Source organism: Hypomesus transpacificus, chromosome 4 (genome assembly GCF_021917145.1).
Source record: "Hypomesus transpacificus isolate Combined female chromosome 4, fHypTra1, whole genome shotgun sequence".
NCBI classification, from domain to species: Eukaryota; Metazoa; Chordata; class Actinopteri; order Osmeriformes; family Osmeridae; genus Hypomesus; species Hypomesus transpacificus.
Window position 1 is genome coordinate 4657555 of NC_061063.1, and position 23500 is coordinate 4681054.

General features: G+C 45.5%; 1 protein-coding gene across 4 annotated transcripts in view; it reads left to right on the forward strand.

The window, feature by feature from the left end:
* Positions 1–10472: 10472 nt before the first annotated feature.
* phf14 (PHD finger protein 14) overlaps positions 10473–23500 on the forward strand; it is a 49293-nt gene continuing 36265 nt past the window's right edge. For all 4 annotated transcript variants that reach the window (XM_047018853.1, XM_047018854.1, XM_047018855.1 and 1 more), the window contains exons 1-7: positions 10473–10557; positions 11456–11572; positions 12330–13012; positions 14311–14452; positions 21024–21183; positions 22080–22191; positions 22965–23102. In XM_047018853.1, coding sequence (XP_046874809.1) covers position 10557; positions 11456–11572; positions 12330–13012; positions 14311–14452; positions 21024–21183; positions 22080–22191; positions 22965–23102 — 1353 coding nt within the window. In that variant the 5' untranslated portion in view covers positions 10473–10556. The remainder of the gene's footprint in view (positions 10558–11455; positions 11573–12329; positions 13013–14310; positions 14453–21023; positions 21184–22079; positions 22192–22964; positions 23103–23500) is intronic.

Below are 23500 nucleotides of genomic sequence, written 5' to 3' on the forward strand. Positions count from 1 at the left end.
AGAAATCCCAATAAAAATATATAAACACGTTTTCTCTCTTCTCTCATTAATTCAAAAGCACGTTGAGAGGGATGGATGTTCATTAGCTAGATCTAAACAGTTATACACTATAGTTTATCTAAAAATAGAGTTTTTACTACAGTGGCCTTTCCACTGCAGTCAGTAGAGGACATGCACCATTTATTCACAGGCGTTTTATTTGCCACCAAATGAGCTGAAGTTCTGCTAAAGTTTCCAGATATCTCATCTTTAAAGAGCATTAAACTTGCATTAGCACATTACGTGTTTATACGCCAGCATACATTCTATTCTTTGCTGGATGCTGGAAAAATGACTTTAGTCTTCAGTTTTATAACATATCTGCGTAGAATGTGACAAGATGACACAGTGAAAGAAAATCTCTACAAAAAGATCCCACTGTTATTTTCTTCTGAGAAGCAGGCTTCTTAATGACAGGCAAAAAGACAGTCGTCTAGCTTTTTTTCTAATTGAGTGGAAGGAATTGCAAGACAATTAACTATGCTTTTTTATCTGGGGTGCGCAGTCTGAAGAAGGTTCAGTGGCGAATGGCGGCGGGCCCGCCTGCTCTGCCAGGCACAATCTCTCTCTCGGCTTCTCACAAGCTTTGTTTATCTCATTTTTCAATTAACCTCCGCAATTTAACTCCCCTCATAAAGCCATGTGCATGTTTGCTCCAAAGAACAAATAAAATGATGGTCCTCTCTCTCTCTCTCTCTCTCTCTCTCTCTCTCTCTCTCTCTCTCTCTCTCTCTCTCTCTCTCTCTCTCTCAAAATCTTTTTCTCTCTCTATCACTTCCTCTCTCCGTGTCCCTCTCCTTCCTCTTTTACTCTCTCTCTCTTTCTCCCTCTCTCTCCCTCTCTCTTCCTGTATCTGTCTTCTGGTTCTGTTCCTCTCGCTGTGGCGTGGTGCTCTCTCAGAGCAGAATGCTGTGCTCCACAGTGCTGCTTCATGGGGTTTTAGCAGGTACAAGTCTGCATGTGTCAGATCAAAAGGGTAAATCTGAGGCAGGCAGAGAGAGCTTTGTAGATAAGACAGCATTGTAAAAACGCCCTCTCTTCTTCCTCTCTGGACTCCGATCCTCTACCTCTGTGAGCCTTGGCTAGAAAGACATGTCGGGATGTTTTGTTTGATCAAATGACAGTTTTTGACCTTTGTCTTCCCGGTACAGGAGAAAATGTCAATCAATTTAGGCTTGAGTAGGGCATTTGTGTTCAGGACCTTACACATTTTCCACTTTAATCCAGCATGTTGATATTTTATAAGGAGAGTTGAATGTATAAATAGTAATCATATGTAAAATGTAATCGTATTATAATATTCAAACAACCTTTCTTTGTCAAAGGGTCACAGTAATTGTATATAATTTGGATATAATGCATTTCCAAATTAATCTATTGTACGACAAATGATGATATCCAAGCGCCAAAGCAGGAACTGGGAATTATTTAAATGCAGTCTCTGCAAATCTTACTGTTGGCTAAATGAAGTTAAACCTCAAGACAACCAAATGGACAACTCCCTAATTAATCATATCTAATGAGGTAGGAGACTCTGGAAATGCACTGTGAATCTAAATGAATTAATTGCATGGATTGGATGGGACAGTATGGTAATTGTGACGAGAGTTTGCGCCGTCGCTGAGCGCCATCCCCTCCTGCAATCAAAGGCCAGTTCTGAAAATCAAACACAACGCTGTCTAGGGGCTGCTCTGCTTCTGACAAGACTGTGATTGAATGAATCCATTATTTGCTGTTGAAAGAAACATACATTGTTTGCCCAAAGCCCCCCCCCCCCCCCCCGACCTGGGATGTGGGGAAGGTTTGCAGCGGCATTGCTGTTTATCAGAGCTGCAGTGCCCCCCCCCCAACACACACACACACCCCCACACCAACACCCCTCCGCCACCCTGTTATGGATGATCCTGGTGCGACGCTGCGAAGGTTGTCCCACTCTGAGGAGCATGTGCGGTGCTTATTTCAGCAGAAAGTCTCAGCAGAGAGCAGGCGTTTAGCAGCATAAGCACACGCTGTGGTGGATGTGATGTCAACAGTGGGCCTTTATTAGATCAATCTGACGCTGCCTGATACATCTGAAGCCTCATGATCTTGAACAGACCCCCGGTATGGCTACCACTCAGCAAGTTTGGGATAACTGAGAAACAGCCCCAATGCTGGGAGATGACACCAAAGGTCTTATACAGTATATTGGCATATTGGTGGAAATATGTGTTAAATAGCATGTACTGTTTGGATGTGCTGTACATATGTGTGGGTAATTACATTTTAGATAGTAAATATTACCCAACCTCCACATTTGTTGATGACAAAGTGTGATAATCGTACCCTGTAGTACCCTGCATGGTCAGTGTTGCATTGTGGGGGCGGTATTTTCTTTGCAGTGTACTTGGGACGTGACCTATCTGTGTAAATCCTTGTAGTCCTCTCGGCCCCATGAGCCACAGGACTGTCTTCATACCTCTAGTCTCTGACTGATTCTATTCACGCACAACCAGGAGAGAAAAAAATCAGGAGGCTGATTACCACTTCGCCATAATCCCTTTTTTCTGATCTCCACTGATTTTAGTTTAATATTTTCTCTCCCTACCTTCTGCAGGAAGGAATTATTCAAATAAAACTGCTCGGTGGAAGCCTGTTCTTTGCCCACAGCCCGGAGGGGGAGGCAAGGGAGGAGAGGGAAGGGAGATCAATTGGAAGAAACTGTTAAAATGGCCTCTAAGGTTTCTCTCCCTCCCCTGTTATTTTTCCCCATTCCTTTCTATCCTGCATGCTCTCCTTTCCTACCCCCTCTGGACAACTTAACCGCTTCCGGTCCTGTTTTCTTATAACCCTAGTAACTTACTCTGGGGTGTGTTGTTGGCTGATCTCCTAAATCAGGCTCTAGAGCTGAGCCCCGCGGCCACCCGAGCTCAAACCCTGGGTCTGACTTGATAGCTGATAGCCGACAGATAACCGGCGTGGTTTGCATTTCATTTCTAGCAGGATCATGCGAGCAGCAATGGGGCAGAGGAGCTATGTCCTCAGAGATAAGAGACTAGCTGCTAAGCATTCAGGTAATATGTCTGACTGGGAGGAAGAGGAGGAGGGCGATCCCCTTCCCAGCTCAACAGAGACAGTAGGAACCACAACCATGTCTGAAATGGATTTCTTCAATGTTCCAAACTCGTCTATGGCATTGAAATGGAACAGGTAACATGGGTTCAGAGGGTACCTGAAATTCATTCAACCAAAAGGTTTGTGGCAACATCAGCTCTTCTAGCGCTTCTCCTACATACACAACATAACTTCCTTTTTCTGCTAACATCTAGAACAGACCTCATTAAAATCTACCTTGTTCTTACACTTTTTCCTCGCCACATGTAATGAACACTGGTGGCAGTGAGTGATGTACAGAGTGTTGCCCAGGGCAGCCCTGGCAGGCGGTGGCACTGAGGAGGGGGTGGGGTAACTGTGGGAGTCAGCAGAGCGGCGAGAGAGAGCAGAACACAGCGTGGCTCCCCGGGCTTTCATCCCGGCCGCAACTTTGTGCCTGCGCCAGCCTGAGGAATCAGGGAATCAACTTCTCAGGAACAGCTGTCCCCCCTCAGTCAACAGGAAAAACCAACAACAGACGAAGCATCCAGAGCCGTCCCCTTTGTTAAAGTACAGCTTTGCGGACACTGCCAATTGGCTGATTGTCGACAAGTGAGTTGAGGCTTCAGGCACAAAGAGCAGTGCAAGTCTTAAAAAACTAAATGAATAAAATATAGATATATAATATTGTGGTTACTCCATGAGCATTTATATTATGAAAAGAAAAGAAAAACTGGATACAAAGCACTGCTTTCCAATGGAATGGAAATTAATCTTCTGTAAGGATCTGGCTAAGATATAACGCATATTTGGTTGCACATAAATATGCTTTTTTCCAGACATCCAATAATTATTAAATTGCATCAAAAGGTGTGATTCAATGTAAGAACTAGCTCTGTTAGGTTTGGTCAGCTATGAGGATACTGTTTGGCACGGTAAAAGATTGTTAGAGTCAGGGTGTGTTCACTGCCCTCTTCAGGATATCAGATAGACTAGCATCCGTGTCACACTCATACACACACACAAAGATTCTTCCTCACCTTTTTGGCATCGGTAATGTGTCCTCTAGGGGGTGTTTGCACTCGGATGAGTGGACAGCTTAAATTAATTAACTAAATCTACAGTTCTGGCGTTAGGGGACACATCCGCTTATCTTATGTTTGACATAGATGAATAAACCAATCAAGATATAGTCCTCCATCAAACTGACTGTGTTCTGTCTCTGTCTCTTTATAACTTCTTTAATTTACTCTCTCTCGTCTTCTCCCTATCTAAAAGTTCTTTACCAACTAATTACACAGTGCAACCTAATGCACCCTGTGTGCTGTTTTTGGTGCCTCCAAATGTGGTAAATAACTGCAGCGATCACCATTTGTCAAACAAACATGATAAAGCTAATGATGTGTAAATTGTTGATGATACATTGTGAAATGAGCAAGCCCAGCACACTGTCAGAAGGTAATCACAGACATGGGGAAGACATAATCAGTAGGAAATGAGTATGAACATTTACGCATCACACTTTGGCCTTGAGTGGTCTGGAGGTGTAGGACATGGCGAAGACACTTCACTGGATTGGGATTGTTACAGTGTGCACCGCAGTGACTAAATACGTGCCGCCTGTCAAATTTGTTTCTGTTCAGAATGAAAAGTACATGATAGAAGTGGCAATGAACGCTGGCTTATAGACAAGCAGACAGTAAGACAGTAAGACAGGCAGACAGGCAGACAGGCAGACAGGCTGGCAAGCAGACAGTAAGACAGGCAGACAGGCTTGTAAGCAGACAGTAAGACAGGCAGACAGGCTTGCAAGCAGACAGTAAGACAGGCAGACAGGCTGGCAAGCAGACAGTAAGACAGGCTGACAGGCAGATAGGCAGACAGGCAGACAGGCTTGCAAGCAGACAGTAAGACAGGCAGACAGGCTGGCAAGTAAACAGTAAGACAGGCAGACAGGCTGGCAAGCAGACAGGCAGACAGGCAGAAAGACAGACAGACAGACAGACAGACAGACAGACAGACAGACAGACAGACAGACAGACAGACAGACAGACAGACAGACAGACAGATAGACAGACAGACATAGGCGGGCAGGCAAGCAGGCAGGCAAACAGACCAGACAAACAGGCAGATAGAAAGACCCATAGACATGTCAGCAGTCAGGCAGGCAGAACATTGAGTGAAACATGAACGGTGGCTTATAGACAGACAGGCAGTCAGTCAGTCAGGCAAAAAGACAGAAGGACAGGCTGGCTGGCAGGCAGGCAGACGTGCAGGCAGGCAGCTGAGCAGTACAGCTAGCCTGGCGCGTGCTGGACTCCAGCTAGAGCTCTGCCAAGCTGGCGTATTACCACTGCTAATCCCACAGGCTGAAGTAGAGGATCTTACATCAGAAAACAATGGCTCTCCCTCCAAAATCTGACAGAGGCGCAGCCACAGCAGCAGGCAGAGATTTAGGGAGTTTTGGGGGGTGGTAGTGTGTGCTGCATGAGAGGATTTGATGGTGGTTGTGCTGGCATTGGACAGGAGGGTTGCTTATGCAGTCTGTGCTTATGCTGTTTCTTTCCTTTTCTTTGGAAAAGGAACACAGTATATATGTAGAGACGGAAGAGTCTTTTGTCAGGTAAAACTAAATAGACCCCATGGTTTAATTCCCACAAAGAACAACTCCTTAATCCTTGTCAAATAAAAAAACTGAGACCTAATACAGGGACCTCAACAGACATGACCTTTGGCCACTTGGAGGATTATGTTCTCCATCTTAGTAGGAAAACGAGTTCTTGTTGGATGGATGTTGGATGTAGTTGAATGTTGGATGTAGTGTGAATGAAGAAATCTTTTTCTAAACTAAAATCTCATATGATCCTTTTCTTATTTCTCAGAGAATGAAGAAATTGAATATGTTGTATTCTCAAAAACTAATTTATCATGGCAAGAGATTTCTGACGGAGCCTTACCTGTTCAGAAATTTCAGTAAATGGTTCTGTTTGGGGAAAACATGAATTTCCCATATCAAATCTCTGCACAACAGACGGATTTTCCCCTCCATGATCTGAATGAAAAAAAAGACTTTCAATATGTAATTACCTTCCATAGACGCTGTTGTAGAGAATTCAATATGCACCCATGACACTTCCAGTGCATTGGGAAAGAAACAAATGTTTGTTTCACAGTGCGGAGGAGGGGGAACCACCTGCATTGTTCATCATGAGAAATGGGTCGAACACAAGCAAGCGAGATGGGGAGATGCTTCCTCTCATAGACAACATAGAGTTTACTAATAGCAAACTTTTACTCAAGACGTTTCAATGCAGTCTTTTTAATGGTTGCGTGAGCTACACTCACAATATTTTGTCATTCTTATTAACTGCATGGGTGCAATTTATTTTCCTCTCAGGCGATGGAGGTGGTTTGGAGTGAGGGCGACTCTGGTCGGAGCTGATAAGCTGCTGCTCGCAACCATGCCCCGCTGGAGGGACCAGATTTTCCGGGAAGACAATGTCCACTAGGTCAGACACACACACACACACACACACAAGTCCTCTCTCTCTCTCTCTCTCTCTCTCTCTCTCTCTCTCTCTCTCTCTCTCTCTCTCTGTCTCTCTCTCTGTCTCTCTCTGTCTCTCACTCTCTCTGTCTCTCTCTCTCTCTCTCTCTCTCTCTCTCTCTCTCTCTCTTCTAGACATGTACATATTGGTCACATACAAACATGTACACAAGCATTGCAGTATACACACTCATAAACACATTCATTCTCATGCAGTCATACGATATCTAACAGAATACTGTAATTAACCTTTAGTAGGTGAGGGATGATGATGATTTTGCATGGCACGCGAGCCACATCATAAGACAGTTAAAGGCCCAAATTCATTATATTCTCTCCTGTTTGTTTGTGTTTTTTTCTGGGAAGGAAACGGCAACGTAACGATAAGGGAGAAAAACGACGACATGCACTCCACAGTCAGGAGCTCAGAGACGTCTATAAACTAAAAGAAGCACCGCACTGTCGGAATATGACAGCCTATCCATCAGGGAAATGGAACCTCCGTCGAATGCACCAAGGAGAGTGCGCCCAGAAGTTTTATAAATAGTTTCACATTTTTAAAGGAAATTGGAAGTTGTCAGACATATGCCATCCACCCTTTTTTTTCTTTTGGAATCTCTCCACCAGATGAGTTCACGGAACATGATTGAAACATCACAGCATACAAACTAGCAGAGTTGAAAGGCTACCTGGAAGCAGTGAATCTCCTTGTGGTACAGTGCAAGGTGGGTGTATTGTGCCACAGTGTGTTAGTGGTGTGAGATAGAAGTGACACAACTGCAGGATAACATATTCATCTGTTTATGGTTTCTCTTCCCTCTGCCACCTAATCCCAGTGGATTGCGGTTAACAAGAAACACACACAGGGAGAGAGGGAGAAGAGGGGGAGGGGCCGGGGCGTCAGAGAGCTTTTCAGCGGTCAATGAAAAGGTTAATACTGGAGAGAACCAAAGCATTTTGACTTCAAAGGCATTTTGTACTGTGTCTAATTTTGAGGATCGCCGTCAAAAATGGTCAGCGTGGCAGTTGATTAAAGTTTACCACTTCTTCACATTGAAATGCTCGGTGGTCGTGCAAGATCACGCTGAAAAAATAGCCCTAGCCAGAGGGTTCAGACCAAACGCACTCCACGGATGTGTAAGAGCCCTTTCATCTCACACATGGCACAGCAGTCGACAGACAAGAAGCAGTCTGCTGAAATATTGCATTATAAATGGGAGACTCTGTTTCCTTGCACAACGCCATACTGTAAGATGAATTACAACCGTGTGATTGTGTCCTATCATTCCCATTCTTGCATCAGTTGCATAAGTTCTTTGTAATTAACGGTTTTATAAAGAGGGTGGGAGGGGTGTAACTGAAAACTGTTTAGTTAGCTGGCCCATGAGTGTTGAAAAACAACACAATGCATTTTATAGCTTATATATAAACATATGTTGTATACAGTAAAACAACTCTAAAGAAAGGCAAATTCTACAGAACTAGTATCAAATGGTTTACAACATGTGAACGAACAGATAATTCAATTTAAATGCAAAACCTTGAGGAGGAGCAGAGCAGTCGATCAATAGATACCTTTCGTTACATGCTACACCGCAATTCATAAATAACATCCAACACAATTACTCCTTTTCAAATGAGCTTTTAAACCTTCTGCGGCATGCCCCGTCTTCATAGTAATGTTTTGATTTCCTAAACCCTGTGTTATTCTTGTTCTTAATGTAATTGGTTCTGTCCACCGGCTCATCAGGCTGACTGATATCAGCACTGGGACAGTTTCTCAGGGTTTCCAGACCTGCAAGGCTGCCAACCTCTGACTGCGGCTGCTCTTAAATCAACCCACAGTCGCTGCCACTATCTAACTTCATCTTCTCACGCATACCATCCAATCATTTTTGGTTATATATATTTATTTTTCTCTGAGGTAAAAGTGTTTCATTAAACTATGCATTTGATATTTATACCGTTTATTTGGTAGGCTTTCTAAATGTCAAACCCTGCTGTCTAATGTCCAGATGCTCTGTCAGTCTAGGTGTTATTCATAGCTGAATTGTTCAACAGCGGTATGGCAACACCTCTCAAGCACATCACAATGTGTTCACACATTGTTGGCACATGCATAAATTAATTGTTTGCTTTATTAAATCATATACAAAGCACACTTAAGTAACCTGACAACCAACCACCTTAATGAGAAATTAAAGATACATTATTTTAAATCACAAGAAATAAATATATTGCGTCCTTAATGTGGTCTTTGTTGTCATTTTGACATTGACTAGTTTAGAGGCTCTCTCAGTATCTCACCCAGGTAGAAACTGCCCGCACCTGAGAAACAGTACAGTTTGTTTACAACAAAATAGAACAACATTTTTTTGTACTGTATGTTGATGATGATGACAATGATGGTGCATAAAATTATATCCCAAAAAGTGTTTTGATGCCAGGTGATAAAGAATTATGGCTTTCTAGAACAATACAGTGCTATTTGTCATCGGGCAAGGACACTTGCAATCATCCCTTTTGTTCACCTCCCCCATCAGTCTTCTTCTCGCCCAGTATCAGGATCAATCTAGGCTCATTTATTTTAATCGTCTCCTGTTTGCTAAACTGGCAAAGTCAAAGGAGGACAATAGAAACAACCGCATTTTGAAAGCAAGCCAAAATAAGCTTTAAAAAAAATATTTTTTTTGACAGTCTGAACATTATGATGAAACAAAAGAAGTTATTAAAATGATGTTGCTATTGGCATTTCTGACAATCTTACACGAAATGAGGTTTCAAATTAATGTTCCACAATAGGATACCGCCGATATAGCTCATCAGAAATGTCATGTTTAATGTAAACTATATAATGATATTTGATGGTATTTCATTTTGAGATTACCAGTGCACAGCTGCGGGCAAGAAACATTTTAATAGGATGTCATATCAGTCTGTGATATGGATCACTCAATATGCATACAACATTACGCTTTTAACTGACTCGTGGGCTATATGTACAAGAACAAGCTTTAGTATTTAGTGTTATTATTCAGTATTCTCACTTACTTGATGGTAATAGAGTGGCCAGAAAGAATAAATGAGGTAAAAATAAGACAATTGACATCTGACCCTGTTGAGTCAGGTATTTCCAGTGGTAGCAACCACCTCTGCAAACCAAGCTGGAATATTCCAATACTACTCAGCCCAGGTGCCAACAGGGATGCCCAGTAACCATGGTATCGTCAGTACTCCCAGAGACTGCACTTAATTTGGTTGGAGAGCTTGACAAAATACTTGTTTCATATGTAAACATGGAGAGTTTATGGACCTTTTGTTCAATGATCATGAATCTCTCCGAAAAGTAAGAGATCTCTTGACAAATAGCATCCACTTAGAGCATTGGAAATAATTTACACATTTTCTTTAATCATTTAAGAATTAGTGATTTAGTAAGTGACAGCATAAAAGACTAATGCTCAGGATTTGATCCAAAACATTTTTACAAGAAGTGATCTCGTATGAAAAAATATGGAATTGGTTGACATTGATACATACAACATATTTATATTATGTATACTCTACATTGGCCTACATCAAATAAAGTACATGCACATATAGGCATAGAGTACATTTGGTAAAAAAATTAAAAATAATACTGTCTCTCATTAGTCAATCAACTACGTTAACTGTCAGCTCCAATAATTAATAGGAACATGATGTATTTGAACAGTTTTATCTCGGCTCCCTTCAGCATCAGGACCAGATAGCCGTTGCCATGGTTTCAAAATCAAACTGCCTCAAACGTCACTACTCTGTTTGCTACGTCGTACACACGGTAGCTCCATGGTTTGAGGAGACGTCCTTTGTGTGCCATTGTTCGCACAAGCAAAATTGAGTGGGAAAAAAACGATAAAGTGAGTGACCAATCCTTCGATATTGTTTCTGTTTGACAGTTGGGCTTTACATGCAACCAATAATAATAAAAATATATATATTTAGAGTTACCCAAGTCTATGTGACTCAATGCAGGCTAGCTAACTAGCTAGCTAGTTACCGTACGGTGTACAAAGCGCCAAGCATGCTACTGTAGCACCTAGCCAACATCAGATTGTGTTTTGAGATGCTGCAGTCTTTAAAATAATAATGTGTTCGTATGTTACATGTACTTGCCAGCTCATTCACAGGGTATCCAGTCTGTTAACATACCTGTTTTGAGACGCTATGACGCTCTCGTTAGACATACATTACTAGCTTGCAATAGCGAACGCAGCGTTAGCTAGCTCGAATGCTAATTTGCTAACGTAGCTGTGTGGGGAGTCAGATGTTTAGGCTGTATGGGCCGTCCCGCAGTGCACCAGTTTTAGTGAATATTAATGACAATACGTGAGATAATTGGGGTTGTTCTAGATAACATCTACACATAATTACGTGTGCGCGTGCACATACCTCTGACTAAATGAGACATTTAAATAACTGGTCAACTATTGACAGATCTGCGCCGTACACTCTAGTCTCGTAGATATACTCTGTCATATGACATGACATCACCTGGTGTCAAATCAGTTCGTCTTTAAATGTGACCATAAGACCATGCTGGCATGTTGACGAGTTAGGTTACTATTATGAACTGCTAAGCAAGTGGCCTAAAGTGTAAACTGCCCAAAGAATAACATCTGGATACAGATGGTGTTTTAAAACATCAACTGGACTTAGCATTGTGTATATACTGTGAGATGCCAGTGCCCCTACAGTATTCCTGGATGGTAATAATATCTATCTATGATCTACCATACATGTGTTTCATCTCTCCAGTGGACCGTGGTTCAAAGCGTAGGCAGGTGAAGCCCTTGGCTGCCTCTCTGCTGGATGCATTGGACTACGACAGCTCTGACGACAGTGATTTTGAAGTAGGAGAGGAAGGAGGCTCAGGTAGGTCCAGACACCGCCAGTGTGGGTTTGTAAACTGTCGTTACTGGTTTATTATTTTGCTTTTTCACAGGGACAGTTGCAAACTGGAACCCGAATTGAACATGAAAAAAATACAAAAAACTGCAGGAAACAATCAGACTAAGCCAACCCTCACCGATTTTGTGATTATCAGTCACAACCTACGTTGCCAGTGTTTCTCAGTACACTACGCATTATGTCTCCATTGTTGTTGTGTCTGCCGGCCCATCAGACACTGCTGAGGCGGGAATGAAGTCCTCATCACCCTGCCTCCCCGTATCCACACTCCACTGAACAGTAGAGCCGAGTGGCTGCCTCCCTAGCCCTGCCTTCCTGCCTCCCTGCCTCGCCCCGAGATGGGGCCGCTGAGGCGATCTCGACCTGTCACTGCAAGGCTGCTGGACTAATGGCTCTGTCTGCTCCTGAGGTCTCCATCCTCCCCCTGTCTGCACAGCCATACGCTGGCCAGGGCAGGCTGGCAACTGATAATGAGATTCTACTGCACTGCACTAGTGAACCTCCAGGGCTCCACAATGTTGTGGAGTTAGAAATGTAGACAGCAGCGCTGACATTTAAATATTGACTGAACTTGCAACATCGCTGTGTTTTTTTTTTTTTTTTTTTTTTTTTTACAACTTAGGCATCATAATAACGGCGATTATTTTCACAACAGTCGAGTTGTTCATTTGCTTGTGTTTGCATCCATGTGATTGACATTCTGCCCCGTGTCTCCTGTCAGGTTCAGAGGGCAGTGGCGTTGGCAGTGATGAGGAGGCCTCTGATAAGGAAAGCCCCGCGGGCTCCGACAGCGACTCGGACAACGTCGGGTCGGCCGAAGAAGAGGCCAGAGAGCTGACCGCAGACGACACCGTCACCGAGGACGAGGAGAAGACCAAGGAGCCGCCGTCCTCTGACGGCCCCCCCAAAGAGCCGCCCGCTGAGGCCCCCAAGTGCCGCAGAAGGAGCGACAAAGCGTCCGACTCAGAGGCCGGCGGCAGCGGGACGGGGAACGGCGGCGCGGCGAACCTGGAGGAGGGCCCGGCGGCCGAACCCAAGAAGTGGAACCTGCGCAGGAACCGGCCCATGCTCGACTTCACCACCATGGAGGAGCTGAACGAGATGGACGACTACGACAGCGAGGACGACAACGACTGGAGGCCCGCCGCCGGCAAGAAGAAAGGCAAGGCCACCGCCCAGAAGGGCGGGAGCGGGGAGGAGGACGAGGGGAGCGGCAGCGAGGACGAGGAGGACGACGACGACGACGACCAAGAGGACGCCGAGGGGCGCGGGGACGAGGAGGGGGAGGAGCCGAGCAGCAGCGACAGCGACGACGTGAAGAAGCCCAAGAGGAAGGCGAAAACCAGCAACGCCTTCGACGAGGAGCTGACCAACGACAGCATGACCCAGGAAAAGGGCAACGAGGTGAGCCGAACATCTCGCCGCGTAGCGGTTTGCGTAGCTCGTATCTCTCCAGGCCTTTGCCTTTAGGCTCTGGTCGTGTCCTTAGCGACGGCCCCCTCATCATGTGGTTCCCCTCTCTAAGGTTGACACAGAATGCTCTTTTCCTGAAGACACCGGTGATGTTGGTTTCAATGAGAGTTCGTCTCTCTGGTTGCTTGATGGATGACCACATTGTTTACAGCAGGGGTGTCAAACTCATTTCGCATCGTGGGCCACATACGGCCTAGGGAGATGTCAAGTGGGCCGGACCATTAAAATTATACCATACTCTGCTATAAATAACCAAAATATCATGTCTTTCTTCTGTGTTATCTAGTTTAATTGATATAAAGACCATATCGTATAAAGTCCGTCCAACCGCTTTAACAAGTAATGATCTCTTCGGTGGTGTAGTTGGTTAAAGCGTTGTACGATTACATATTGTTAATGCGAATCTGGGATCCCAAGTTCGCGCCCCAGTCCAGTGAATCTCGTACGATATTCTTTAACTTTTACTGTGAGAAAATGACATAATTCTAAAGGCCTACGGATGTATCACAACATTTTAATGTGTGAGCACTAATATCAGATCAAAATGAACACATGTAGCCTTAATTAAATATTGAATAACGTAGGGTAGTCTACCGTCGGAGACAACCACTACGCCTCATTCAGCCAGTTTAAACGGCTGCTAGATGACGCTGTTCATTTTCAAAGCGCCGATAGTTCGGCTCTTTGGGCCGGCACAATCCGGAAGAAACCATCAAAGCTTCACAAGGCATCGTTCGCCCATCCCTAGTAGAGACCAAGGTATTAATTGATACCGTCTGCTGTTTTCAGTCTGTCTCAGTGATGCGGCTTGTCTTCTACTCTGATGGAAAGAGTGCAAAGAATTGCAGCGAATTAAAAATATTAATTCCATGTCTTTTATGCATTTTTTCCACTTTCAAATTATCCTGCGGGCCTGATCGAACCTCCTTGGGGGCCGGTTCCGGCCCGCGGGCCGTATGTTTGACACCCCTGGTTTACAGTATAACACCCAGCACTCAGTTATTGGGCTTTGCAAAGTTACCACATAATCCAATGAGAAGATTTGATGGTATCACAGAGAGACTCGGGGGCTTGCTTTGGCGCCGCGCTAAGCGACTTACGCTTAGTGTCCATCATTGTGTAGAGGATTTGCAAACTGTCAATAACTGGCTCTGTGGTCAGAGGCGTGAAAGAGGGATGGGGGGGGGGGATAGAGGCTTTACCCAGACTCTGCTGTCCTGTTTCCCCAGGACACGCTGCTGGAGCGCGCCCAGACCTGGAGCTCCCAGAGGATGGAGCACATCCTGATCTGCTGCGTGTGCCTGGGAGACAACAGCGAGGACGCCGACGAGATCATCCAGTGTGACAACTGTGGAGTGACCGTGCACGAGGGTAAGAACTCTCCACCACAGGACCACCGTCAGGGTGGGGCTTTTCAAAATAAAAGCTCCACTCTCCGCCGTGGAGCCCCTAATTAGTCTGTAACTAAGCTAGTGGTTCTAGATTCTAGAGGACCTTTTAAATAAGCCAGGGACTCGCTGTAGGCCGTATTGATGGAATATATGGGGGGGGGGACTTTTTTCTGTGGACGTGGAGCCCCTTAGCCCTTGAAATTGCATTATCATCTCGGGGAGCTGGGGGATAAACAGAAAAGTGGGAGTCAGCTTCCTCATCATCCAGCTTCATCAGCCCATTGTGTCTCTGACGTGTTGGAAACAAAATCAATGACTTTTTAAATCGTTTCTGAGACTTGGCCTTCCCTGCTGGACAGGCATAGTTAACGCTACCCATGCAGGGTGGATCAATGTGACACTGCTAATTTTCAATTACTCCAATTGTATTTATTTATTTATTTGCTCCTGTTTTACTGATCTAGAGCATCAGGAGAATCTTGGCAAGCTTTTCTGCCTGAAGAATTCTTCATCTAAGAGTTGATAAACAGTCTGTAGTTTGTCCTTTCGAGCGAGCTTTCTGAAAACCTGTTTTAACAGGGCACTTATGCTATGGCATTGAAGCTGGTTCCTCAGATGAATGTGTGCCACGGGCAGGGACTCTTATTCCTGCCCTCCATAGTTGACGCTGCGCCTGGTTTTACTTTGCTGAGATTTGTCTCAGGTAACACACAGAGCATGGTTCATGGCGGATGGGTTCAATTGATACAGTGACCCAGGGACCACCTTATGCAATCATTCATGGCTTCAGCCCTTCTCCATAGCTTTCTCTATTGAGACACAATAGAATATAAATACTTTGTTCTCCAAAGCGGTGGATCGAATAATTCCAAGACATTCCAGAATTGTTGTTGTGTTTAAGCCTCCGTACTTCAGCTGTAGACAGCCTGCTTCCTTCCAAAACAGTGTGCAGTTGGGTGTGTGTACAACCAACCATCAAGCAACACACACACCTACCCTGCCCTCGCACCCACAGCCACCGAGACAAACGACTTCATCGCTCGACCACTAGCCTCACTGAAGTAGGGAGTGACCTTGAAACATCCAGGGGGCTTGATGTGCCACAACACCGTATGGCCAAGTCAGTCCTTCAGAGCAGCACACGAGGCCCTGAGGTCTGTCCCAAACGCAGCAGCACATGTACGCACGTAGCAAGGAAACACTGCACGGTCTAACAAGATATCAGAAGCAGGACCTGCATTTATCTGGTCCCCTGCTGGTCCCCTGCGTGCTCCCAAGAGACAGCAGGGAGGGGTTTGGATTGAGGGCCCTGAGAGACAGGCGACGGCAGGCGGAAGGAGCAATCACGGCCATTCCTTATCTTTCTTCCTCTGTTTCTCTCTTTCTCTTTATCTCTCTTTTGAAGATGGGCATGTTGTCAGGAATGTTCAAAAGTCTTTAAATGTCTTTGAATTTGGAAATGAAGGGAAGTTCTAAAATGAGCCTACAAATTCTAGAAGATAATAGCTTAATTTGACTGTCTGAGTGCACACTATGTAGGTTTACTTGTAGTAACTCCCCTCACCAGCTAAAGCTGGCCAAATGTATTCTATTTGACAGTGGGAAAACAAAGCAATATGTGCTCCCTAACGCAATAGAACATGTTTATGTTACTTGAATGGTTCAATTATTCTGGCCCTCCCTTTATTTGTTTTCTAATGTCTTGCTCAATTATAGTTAGAATAATGCATTCCATTTCCAAGACTATGTCTGACTATTAAGGAAATGAATTGAAATGGAATGGCAGACTCCAGGAAAGGCTTGTAGTACAGTCTTCCATTGTTTTGTTGTTTGTACTTTGCCAAAAAAACGAGTGGATGTGGGTTTGAGAGAAGCCAATGGAAGACGAAGGAGAGAGAGAGGTAGAAAAGGCAAAGCGAGCGAGAGGAGGGCGAGCAGTGACAGAGGGAGAGAGAGAGAGAGAGAGAGAGACCGAGCAGCATCAGTGGTGTTGTTTCTCCTTACTTGGTGATATCATAGCTCTGAACTCTTATCTCTCCGGTACCTTGAGCCGGGGCGGGCAGGTCCACCTCCTCCAACATACAGACAGATGTTCTCCCCCCCCCCCAAAACAGCTCCACCTCGCCAGCCGGCTGCCACCCTCACGTGCCAGCAGCGGCACAGCCCCATCATTGGTGGAGGGGAGGGGGGAGGTGATTGGGGGGGCGGCAGGGGGGCACAGCCCCCCTGGCTGTCCCTGTCATATCGGCTCGCGTGAGACCCGCGCACTCACACGGAAAGGTGACTCGCTCGTCACAGAGGCGCCGTGTCTCTGCCACGAAAATGGGCAACAGCCAAGGCCTCTCACGCCCCTGTGTGTCCAGCCACCTGGGGGAAGCTGGACGAGCTGGCGCTCTGCCACCCAGAGGAAGACTTTCCGAACAGCAGGACAAGATGAAGGCCACAAGCCGGGACTGTCGTCACGGCCTCCCGATCCTGAACTTTTTGGTGGGACCGTCCAGTGCCTCCATCTTCTCTATATTCACGACACAAGCCGACTATGGGGGATGTTCTGGTTTTGTGAAAGAGGACAAAAAAGAGCGACGCCAAAGATAAAGGACAAGGGAAGCAATTGGCCGGTCTGTTCTAGAAGAGGGCCCGGCCGAGGATTGCGAAGCAGAAATGAGAGATGGGCTGTCATTATCTGGAGCTCATGTGAGGCCGCTCCTGACGCTCGTCTTTGTTCTCGGGCGCACGGCGCCGTCGAGCCGTCCTCCCTCCTCCACGGATGAGAGGAGACGACCAGATGAAAGGAGGCAGCAGAAGTCCAGTGTGAGAGATCAAAAGCTGGGGACGGGGGCACGAGGGCCTCCTCGAGACCCGAGCGCCCACTCAGCCCCCCGGGGCAGCCGGGAACTCTGCAGGTTGGCTGCTTTTGATGAGCATTCCTTTCCTTTCCTGGCCAGCAGTTTAAGCGGACATCATTACCCACACTCCCACTTTAGGGCACCTCACCACTTCTCGTGCCCTTCCCTAAACAACATCTTTGGGTAGAAAGACCAATTATTGAGTTGTTTGTTTTGTTGGGGGGGGGGGGGGGGGGGGGGTTGTCCTTGGTATCTTCCGAATGTCTTGTTTAGCTTTACTGGTAAAATGTAATTGTCGCTGTCCTCATTCAAAGGCGAGCAGCCAATAAAACAGGGCCCTCATAAAAGAACAAACATCATTAATAGACCTGTTCCCATTCTACCACCAATTAAATCAGTGTGCTATTGATTTCCCCGTGTTCCTAATGAGTTCTACATCGTAAACTTAATTATTTTTCCCCTATTGTGCTTTGTGCTGAATTCATTCAGGGTGGTAGAAGTTTATTTGTTTAAATGCACCAGTAAGAAAAGTTCCTGAAGCGACATTGTGCATCACATTAAGGAGAGTCAGTTAATTATAATTTATACCTTACCAATCCAAAACAAAAAAGCAAACTTGTGTTTGGTAGCGAAGAGCGGCTTTGTCAGTTATGAGCTTGAGTGTTGAACCCTAGCCTCCCTCAGCCCAGGTCTGGAACCCTCCCTCAGCCCAGGTCTGGAACCCTAGCCTCCCTCAGCCCAGGTCTGGAACCCTCCCTCAGCCCAGGTCTGGAACCCTCCCTCAGCCCAGGTCTGGAACCCTAGCCTCCCTCAGCCCAGGTCTGGAACCCTAGCCTCCCTCAGCCCAGGTCTGGAACCCTAGCCTCCCTCAGCCCAGGTCTGGAACCCTTGCCTCCCTCAGCCCAGGTCTGGAACCCTAGCCTAGATGTTATATTTTCACTTCAGAGTTAGAATCCTAGGAAGTTTATTGTGATTGTTCGGAATGTCTTAAGATTTTATGTAAAACAAAAAGATGCATTGTTCAGTGTTATTGTCAGTTGGAATGCATTTTCTTTTGGGTTGTCATTCATAACCACTCTTTTGTCAGTCTAGAGCACTGACTGATACGTTTAATTGAATTAACTGTCCCATTGTTCCTTTTAAGCAGGGTGAGAAACGAAAATTGAAATCCCCCAAATAAAAAGCGACCATAAAACCTTACATGCCCCATAATTAGGAAATGATTTATCGCACGGATTAATGCCGCCCATGAAAATGATTGCATTGTTTTAAGAGAAGAGTGCTGCATTTGAAAGATCTCCCCATTTTGTCTGGGGTTTGAATTCATTACTGCTGATTTACAGGAAAGCAGCTGGCTGTTTAGATTTCTCTCCTCACCCCACATCTGTCATGGAACCCGCCAATTACTTCACTTGTAATTGGTCTAATACAGGGACTTCTTTCAGCCCCATGAGGCGGTTTCCTTCTCTGCCTTTTCCAAGCTGTTTGGCATGCTAGCTTTGCTTATGCAAGTGCTTTCAAATTGGTCCACTTCATTTTTAAATGAAACCTGTTGCCATTTAAGGGTAAATTGAACAAATCTAAGTGCCTTCATCTGCAACAAGTTGGTTGGGTTGGTGTAATAAAATCAATATTTTGATATTCAGATATTCTAGTGAAGGGTTAGGCCTAGACCTAATACAACTTCTAATGAGATGCTATCTTGGCTTTTCATACCTTCCGTCACCCCAAACAATGTATTTATTTGATGGAAATGATTTATGAGTAGGTATTTGTCAAATGAATTTCTGAAAATGTCTACTATTTTGAAATAGAGTGTGTAAGGATGTTGTAGGACCATGAGTTATACTAAATATCGTAACCATTTTCATCAGATCATTCCTGAAGGAAGTCCTAGAGAGTGTAGTGATGGAAGAGGTAGCACAGGAGTACTGCGGGTGATCATGAGCAAGGCGGGACTGTCATAGTGCTGCTACATCTACATCTCCATCACAAGGGGAAACACAGACGTGCTTCTGGAATTGTTTATAACGGCAAACAGATTATTACAATGAGATTGCTGCCAACATGAAAATGGGAGCCATCAGTGGGCTGTCAAAATAACAGATTGCTCTTTCCCCATTATGAGCTGCCCATTATTTCAGTCCTTTATCCAATGGGACAAAAACAAACAGCCTCGACATCATGCCGTAACATGCAAGAAAACACAAATACCCATACTGTAAACATTTGCCCAAGTGTCAAAAAAGGGTTTGAAAATGGTAGTGTTACCAAGTGATGTGAGCTTGGTCGCTAGAGTGAATCCACTCCATTCACACCTAGTGAATTAGCTCAAATGCTATCTGGCACACCCAGTGAAAGCTACACTGGATCTCGACACGGTTGAAAGTACTTCTTGATTTAGTCAACTACCCTGCTGCCCCCTCTCTCTTACTGCCAAGCTCGTCATTCCTGACAAGGATAATCTTCACTTCGTGGATTACGAAGCTATCCTATAGTCATCACTTTTTGTCAGCTTAGCTCATATTAGCCAGCACCCCATGGCTTAGCAGTTCCAGCTTTGTATCGCAGTTCAAAAGGAACATCGGAGATTTTCCTGCAACGGTTCAGCCGTAAGTCGGTTAAACCAGAGCGGTGAACGTTCAGGGCGCCAGTTCCATAGCTCAAAGCCCAATCAGTGTTAAGCGCCCAACTGTTGCCAGCACTATTCCAGTAAAGTCTTTCTTTGATAAAATAAATGACATTGGCCTTGCCCTTTCCACATTCGGGGGGCAAACACAGATGAGATGGGTAGGCGCCATGTACATGCTAGATATTTAAGGCAGTTCCAATGGGAGCCGAGGTCCTTGTTTGGAGGTCGTGGTGGAGTCCCAGTGACGTCTCCATTCATTTCTTCCCCCATTCAAATCTTCAGCTGCGTCACTGATTACGATCTTTCAGCTAGTCCCGGAGAAACCTCCATATGATGGTCTGGGCTAAATGGCATGAATGATCGCATTGTGAATGCAACCACAGTGCAGGGCGAGTGTGGAGTCGCTATCCCCAAAAAGGAGCTATAGAGGACACACACCCAGGAACACGATAAAGAACTGAATCAACAGTGCCGTCTGCCCAGTGTTTGCCTTCCACGGTCTGACTCCCCAGTGTGGCCCACGACGACGGGCGTCGGGCATGCACAACATTGAGCTAGGGATTTGTTTTTGGGAGTCTCTCGCGTTGCTCAGGATGGCCTGAGGCTGGGTCTGTCGAATTAGGAGCCAGTCTGTTATCTCTCCAATGGAGGCAGAGAGCTGATTGCGGCCCTCATTGGTAGTGTGGAGCACGTCCGAGCGCTGTAATAGCCACCGTGGAAACAGCATCAACCGAGTGATTGTTTTGGCAACCCCGGAAAATTAAAAAGACAACTTTAACATGCTTTCTCTAGGCTTCTCTCTTTGTGTCTAAGGCCTTAATAATATAGATCAAATGTGCCTATTAGAGAAGTAAGAGATTGGAAAAATCCTGGAATAGAAAGATTATGATAAGAATACAGGGAGGGCGTGTCAGAAAGCTACTCTCTGACCATCCTAGTTACATGGTTAGACTTTATTACCGCACCATTGTAGGAATTGTCCGGTAAACTCTCTAAAGATGACGCAAACCACACTTGAAGGCCTGCTACGTCACGCAACATATCTCACCAACCAACATGTTTCTGTGTCGAAGGTTGCTATGGCGTCGACGGTGAGAGCGACTCCATCATGAGTTCCGCGTCGGAGAACTCCACCGAGCCCTGGTTCTGCGACGCCTGCAAGAACGGCGTCACGCCCAGCTGTGAGCTCTGCCCCAATCAGGACGGGATCTTCAAAGAGACTGATGCCGGGAGGTGGGCCACACAACACACTTAGCTGACACACAGTTTGGTCTGGACGCCAAGTTTGGACTTGTGTGAAACAGTCAGAAGGGCCTAAAAACGTGATGTTGTTATTTGTCAAGTACCGTGGGCAACTGGGTGCATACCTCTCGGCTAAATTGCACACGTACAGAACTGAAGGAACCTAAGGGAAAAGGAGAGGGGGAAAACAGGAGCAAGAATAAAAGAATGTAAAGAGTGGGAGAGAGAGGAGGGAGAATGAGAGAGAGACCGAGAGAGAGAGGAGGGAGGAGGAGAGAGAGAGAGAGAGAGAGAGAGAGAGAGAGAGAGGAGGGAGGAGGAGAGAGAGAGAAAGAGAGAGAGAGAGAGAGAGAGAGAGAGAGAGAGAGAGAGAGAGAGAGAGAGAGAGAGAAAGATAGGGGAAGAAAACGAGAGAGGGAGAGAAAAGAGTGTGTTATGTGAAGCGTGGAGACTTCAGCCACGTTATCGCTGATAGTGCTCCTCAGCCAGCCTGCACCCGAATTTACTACTTCACTAGAGCATGAAAAACACAGCAAATTAAACTGTGGAGCGCTTGCTTGCTGGAGATGGATATCTTTATATTGGACTTCGGATTCTCTTCCCCAAAGTCCGCATTTGAAATTGTGTCACCAAACTGTAGCCTGTGAACGAAGCTTCAGAAATCTATCTTTGAAGGGTTTATTATTTGTATTTTTTTATGTCTATTAAATAGTTCACTGCTGCTAATTCCACGTCGCCTTCTTGATATCTTAATACATAGAGCAAGGCCTATCCTTTTTCAGCTTAAGTTCAACTTTTTTTCCTGTGCTGGTCATATTGAAACTGAAGGACTATTCCATGACTTTTGCAATTTAACTTTATTTTTTCTTCTTCACATGTTCTTTCAGATGGGTCCACGTGGTGTGCGCCCTCTATGTCCCTGGAGTGGCATTTGGAGACATTGATAAACTGCGTCCAGTAACCCTCACCGAAATGAACTACTCCAAATATGGAGCCAAGGCAAGTGTCAAAGACTTTGAATTAACTCTGGGGGGAAATGGGAAAATCTCAGAAAGGTTTGCAAGTAGTACTCACACTGCTTTTGAAGTATAATACAGGTCAGCCTTTCTTAAACACCATTTCATGGTTTCCCCATGGAGATGATACGTAGTCAAGTCAAGTGAACATGGCAGAAATGTAATGTTTTCATAACCAGTATGACAAACTGAACTTGTCATTCAGTTATTCCAGCAATGCTACTGGAGCATGACCCACACTGACTTTGTTCAGGCTCAGCATAACAATGATTTCATTTTGGAACTTTCTTTGGAGACAGGAAATGCTGTGTAATATTGTAGTGTTTTATTGTGAGTCACCCAGAAAGATTGGAGTGAAGCAAGCCTTGCTGGGTGACTGTACAGCATGTTCTGTCAAATCAAGCTGTGTCTTATTTATAGAGTGAAGGTACTTCATGAGACCAAAAAAAAAGCTTTTGAAGGTCAATAAGCCGATACAAGGCACTTTATATGAGAATGACTAGAAGCATTTTACAAATGATTTCTGCTCCGATTCAGACTTTTAGCAAAGTGAAAAGTTCAGTCCAAGTCTTTTATTGTCAGATGCACAGAAGAACACAAGGTCAGACTGAGCACTGACATTCTAAGTGCTTCTCAATATTAGGAGTCTATTACCACGAACATGCTAAGTCATTTGCAGCTTTGCAGGATTTTCACAAATGGTCCCCTTTTCCTCCCCACGGCTGACGTCCGTGGCGTTTCCGCTCCACGCTCTAGGAGTGCAGCTTCTGTGAGGACGCCCGTTTCGCCCGCACCGGGGTGTGCATCAGCTGCGACGCGGGCATGTGCCGCTCCTACTTCCACGTGACGTGCGCCCAGCGGGAGGGGCTGCTGTCGGAGGCGGCGGCGGAGGAGGTGAGACGCGGGGCCGGGGACACAAGTCACGTGACCCACCGTTCGGCTCTGGAGCCGTGGTTTGTCGGGCGAGGCATTCTCCTTGGGGAACGCGGGGAGCTTCGGATGGTGTCCACATGGTACCTCCTGCTATTGACGAATCCATGGAATGCATTTTCAGACTCGATGATCTGCTTCTCCTCGTCAATAGACTTAGGTGTTATTTCAGTGGCTTCTTGGTCCAAGAGATTGATATTAAAACAATCATAGAGACCATGTGTGGCACCCTGGGGGCCGGCAGAGGAGTGTTGTGATGAGTATTCACGGCATGCCTGTGCTGGAGCTCAGGCATGCGCCCCGCGTCACTTATTTTGACGGCAGAAAGACGCTATCGCTGGCCCTGATAAACGGGCCCAGAA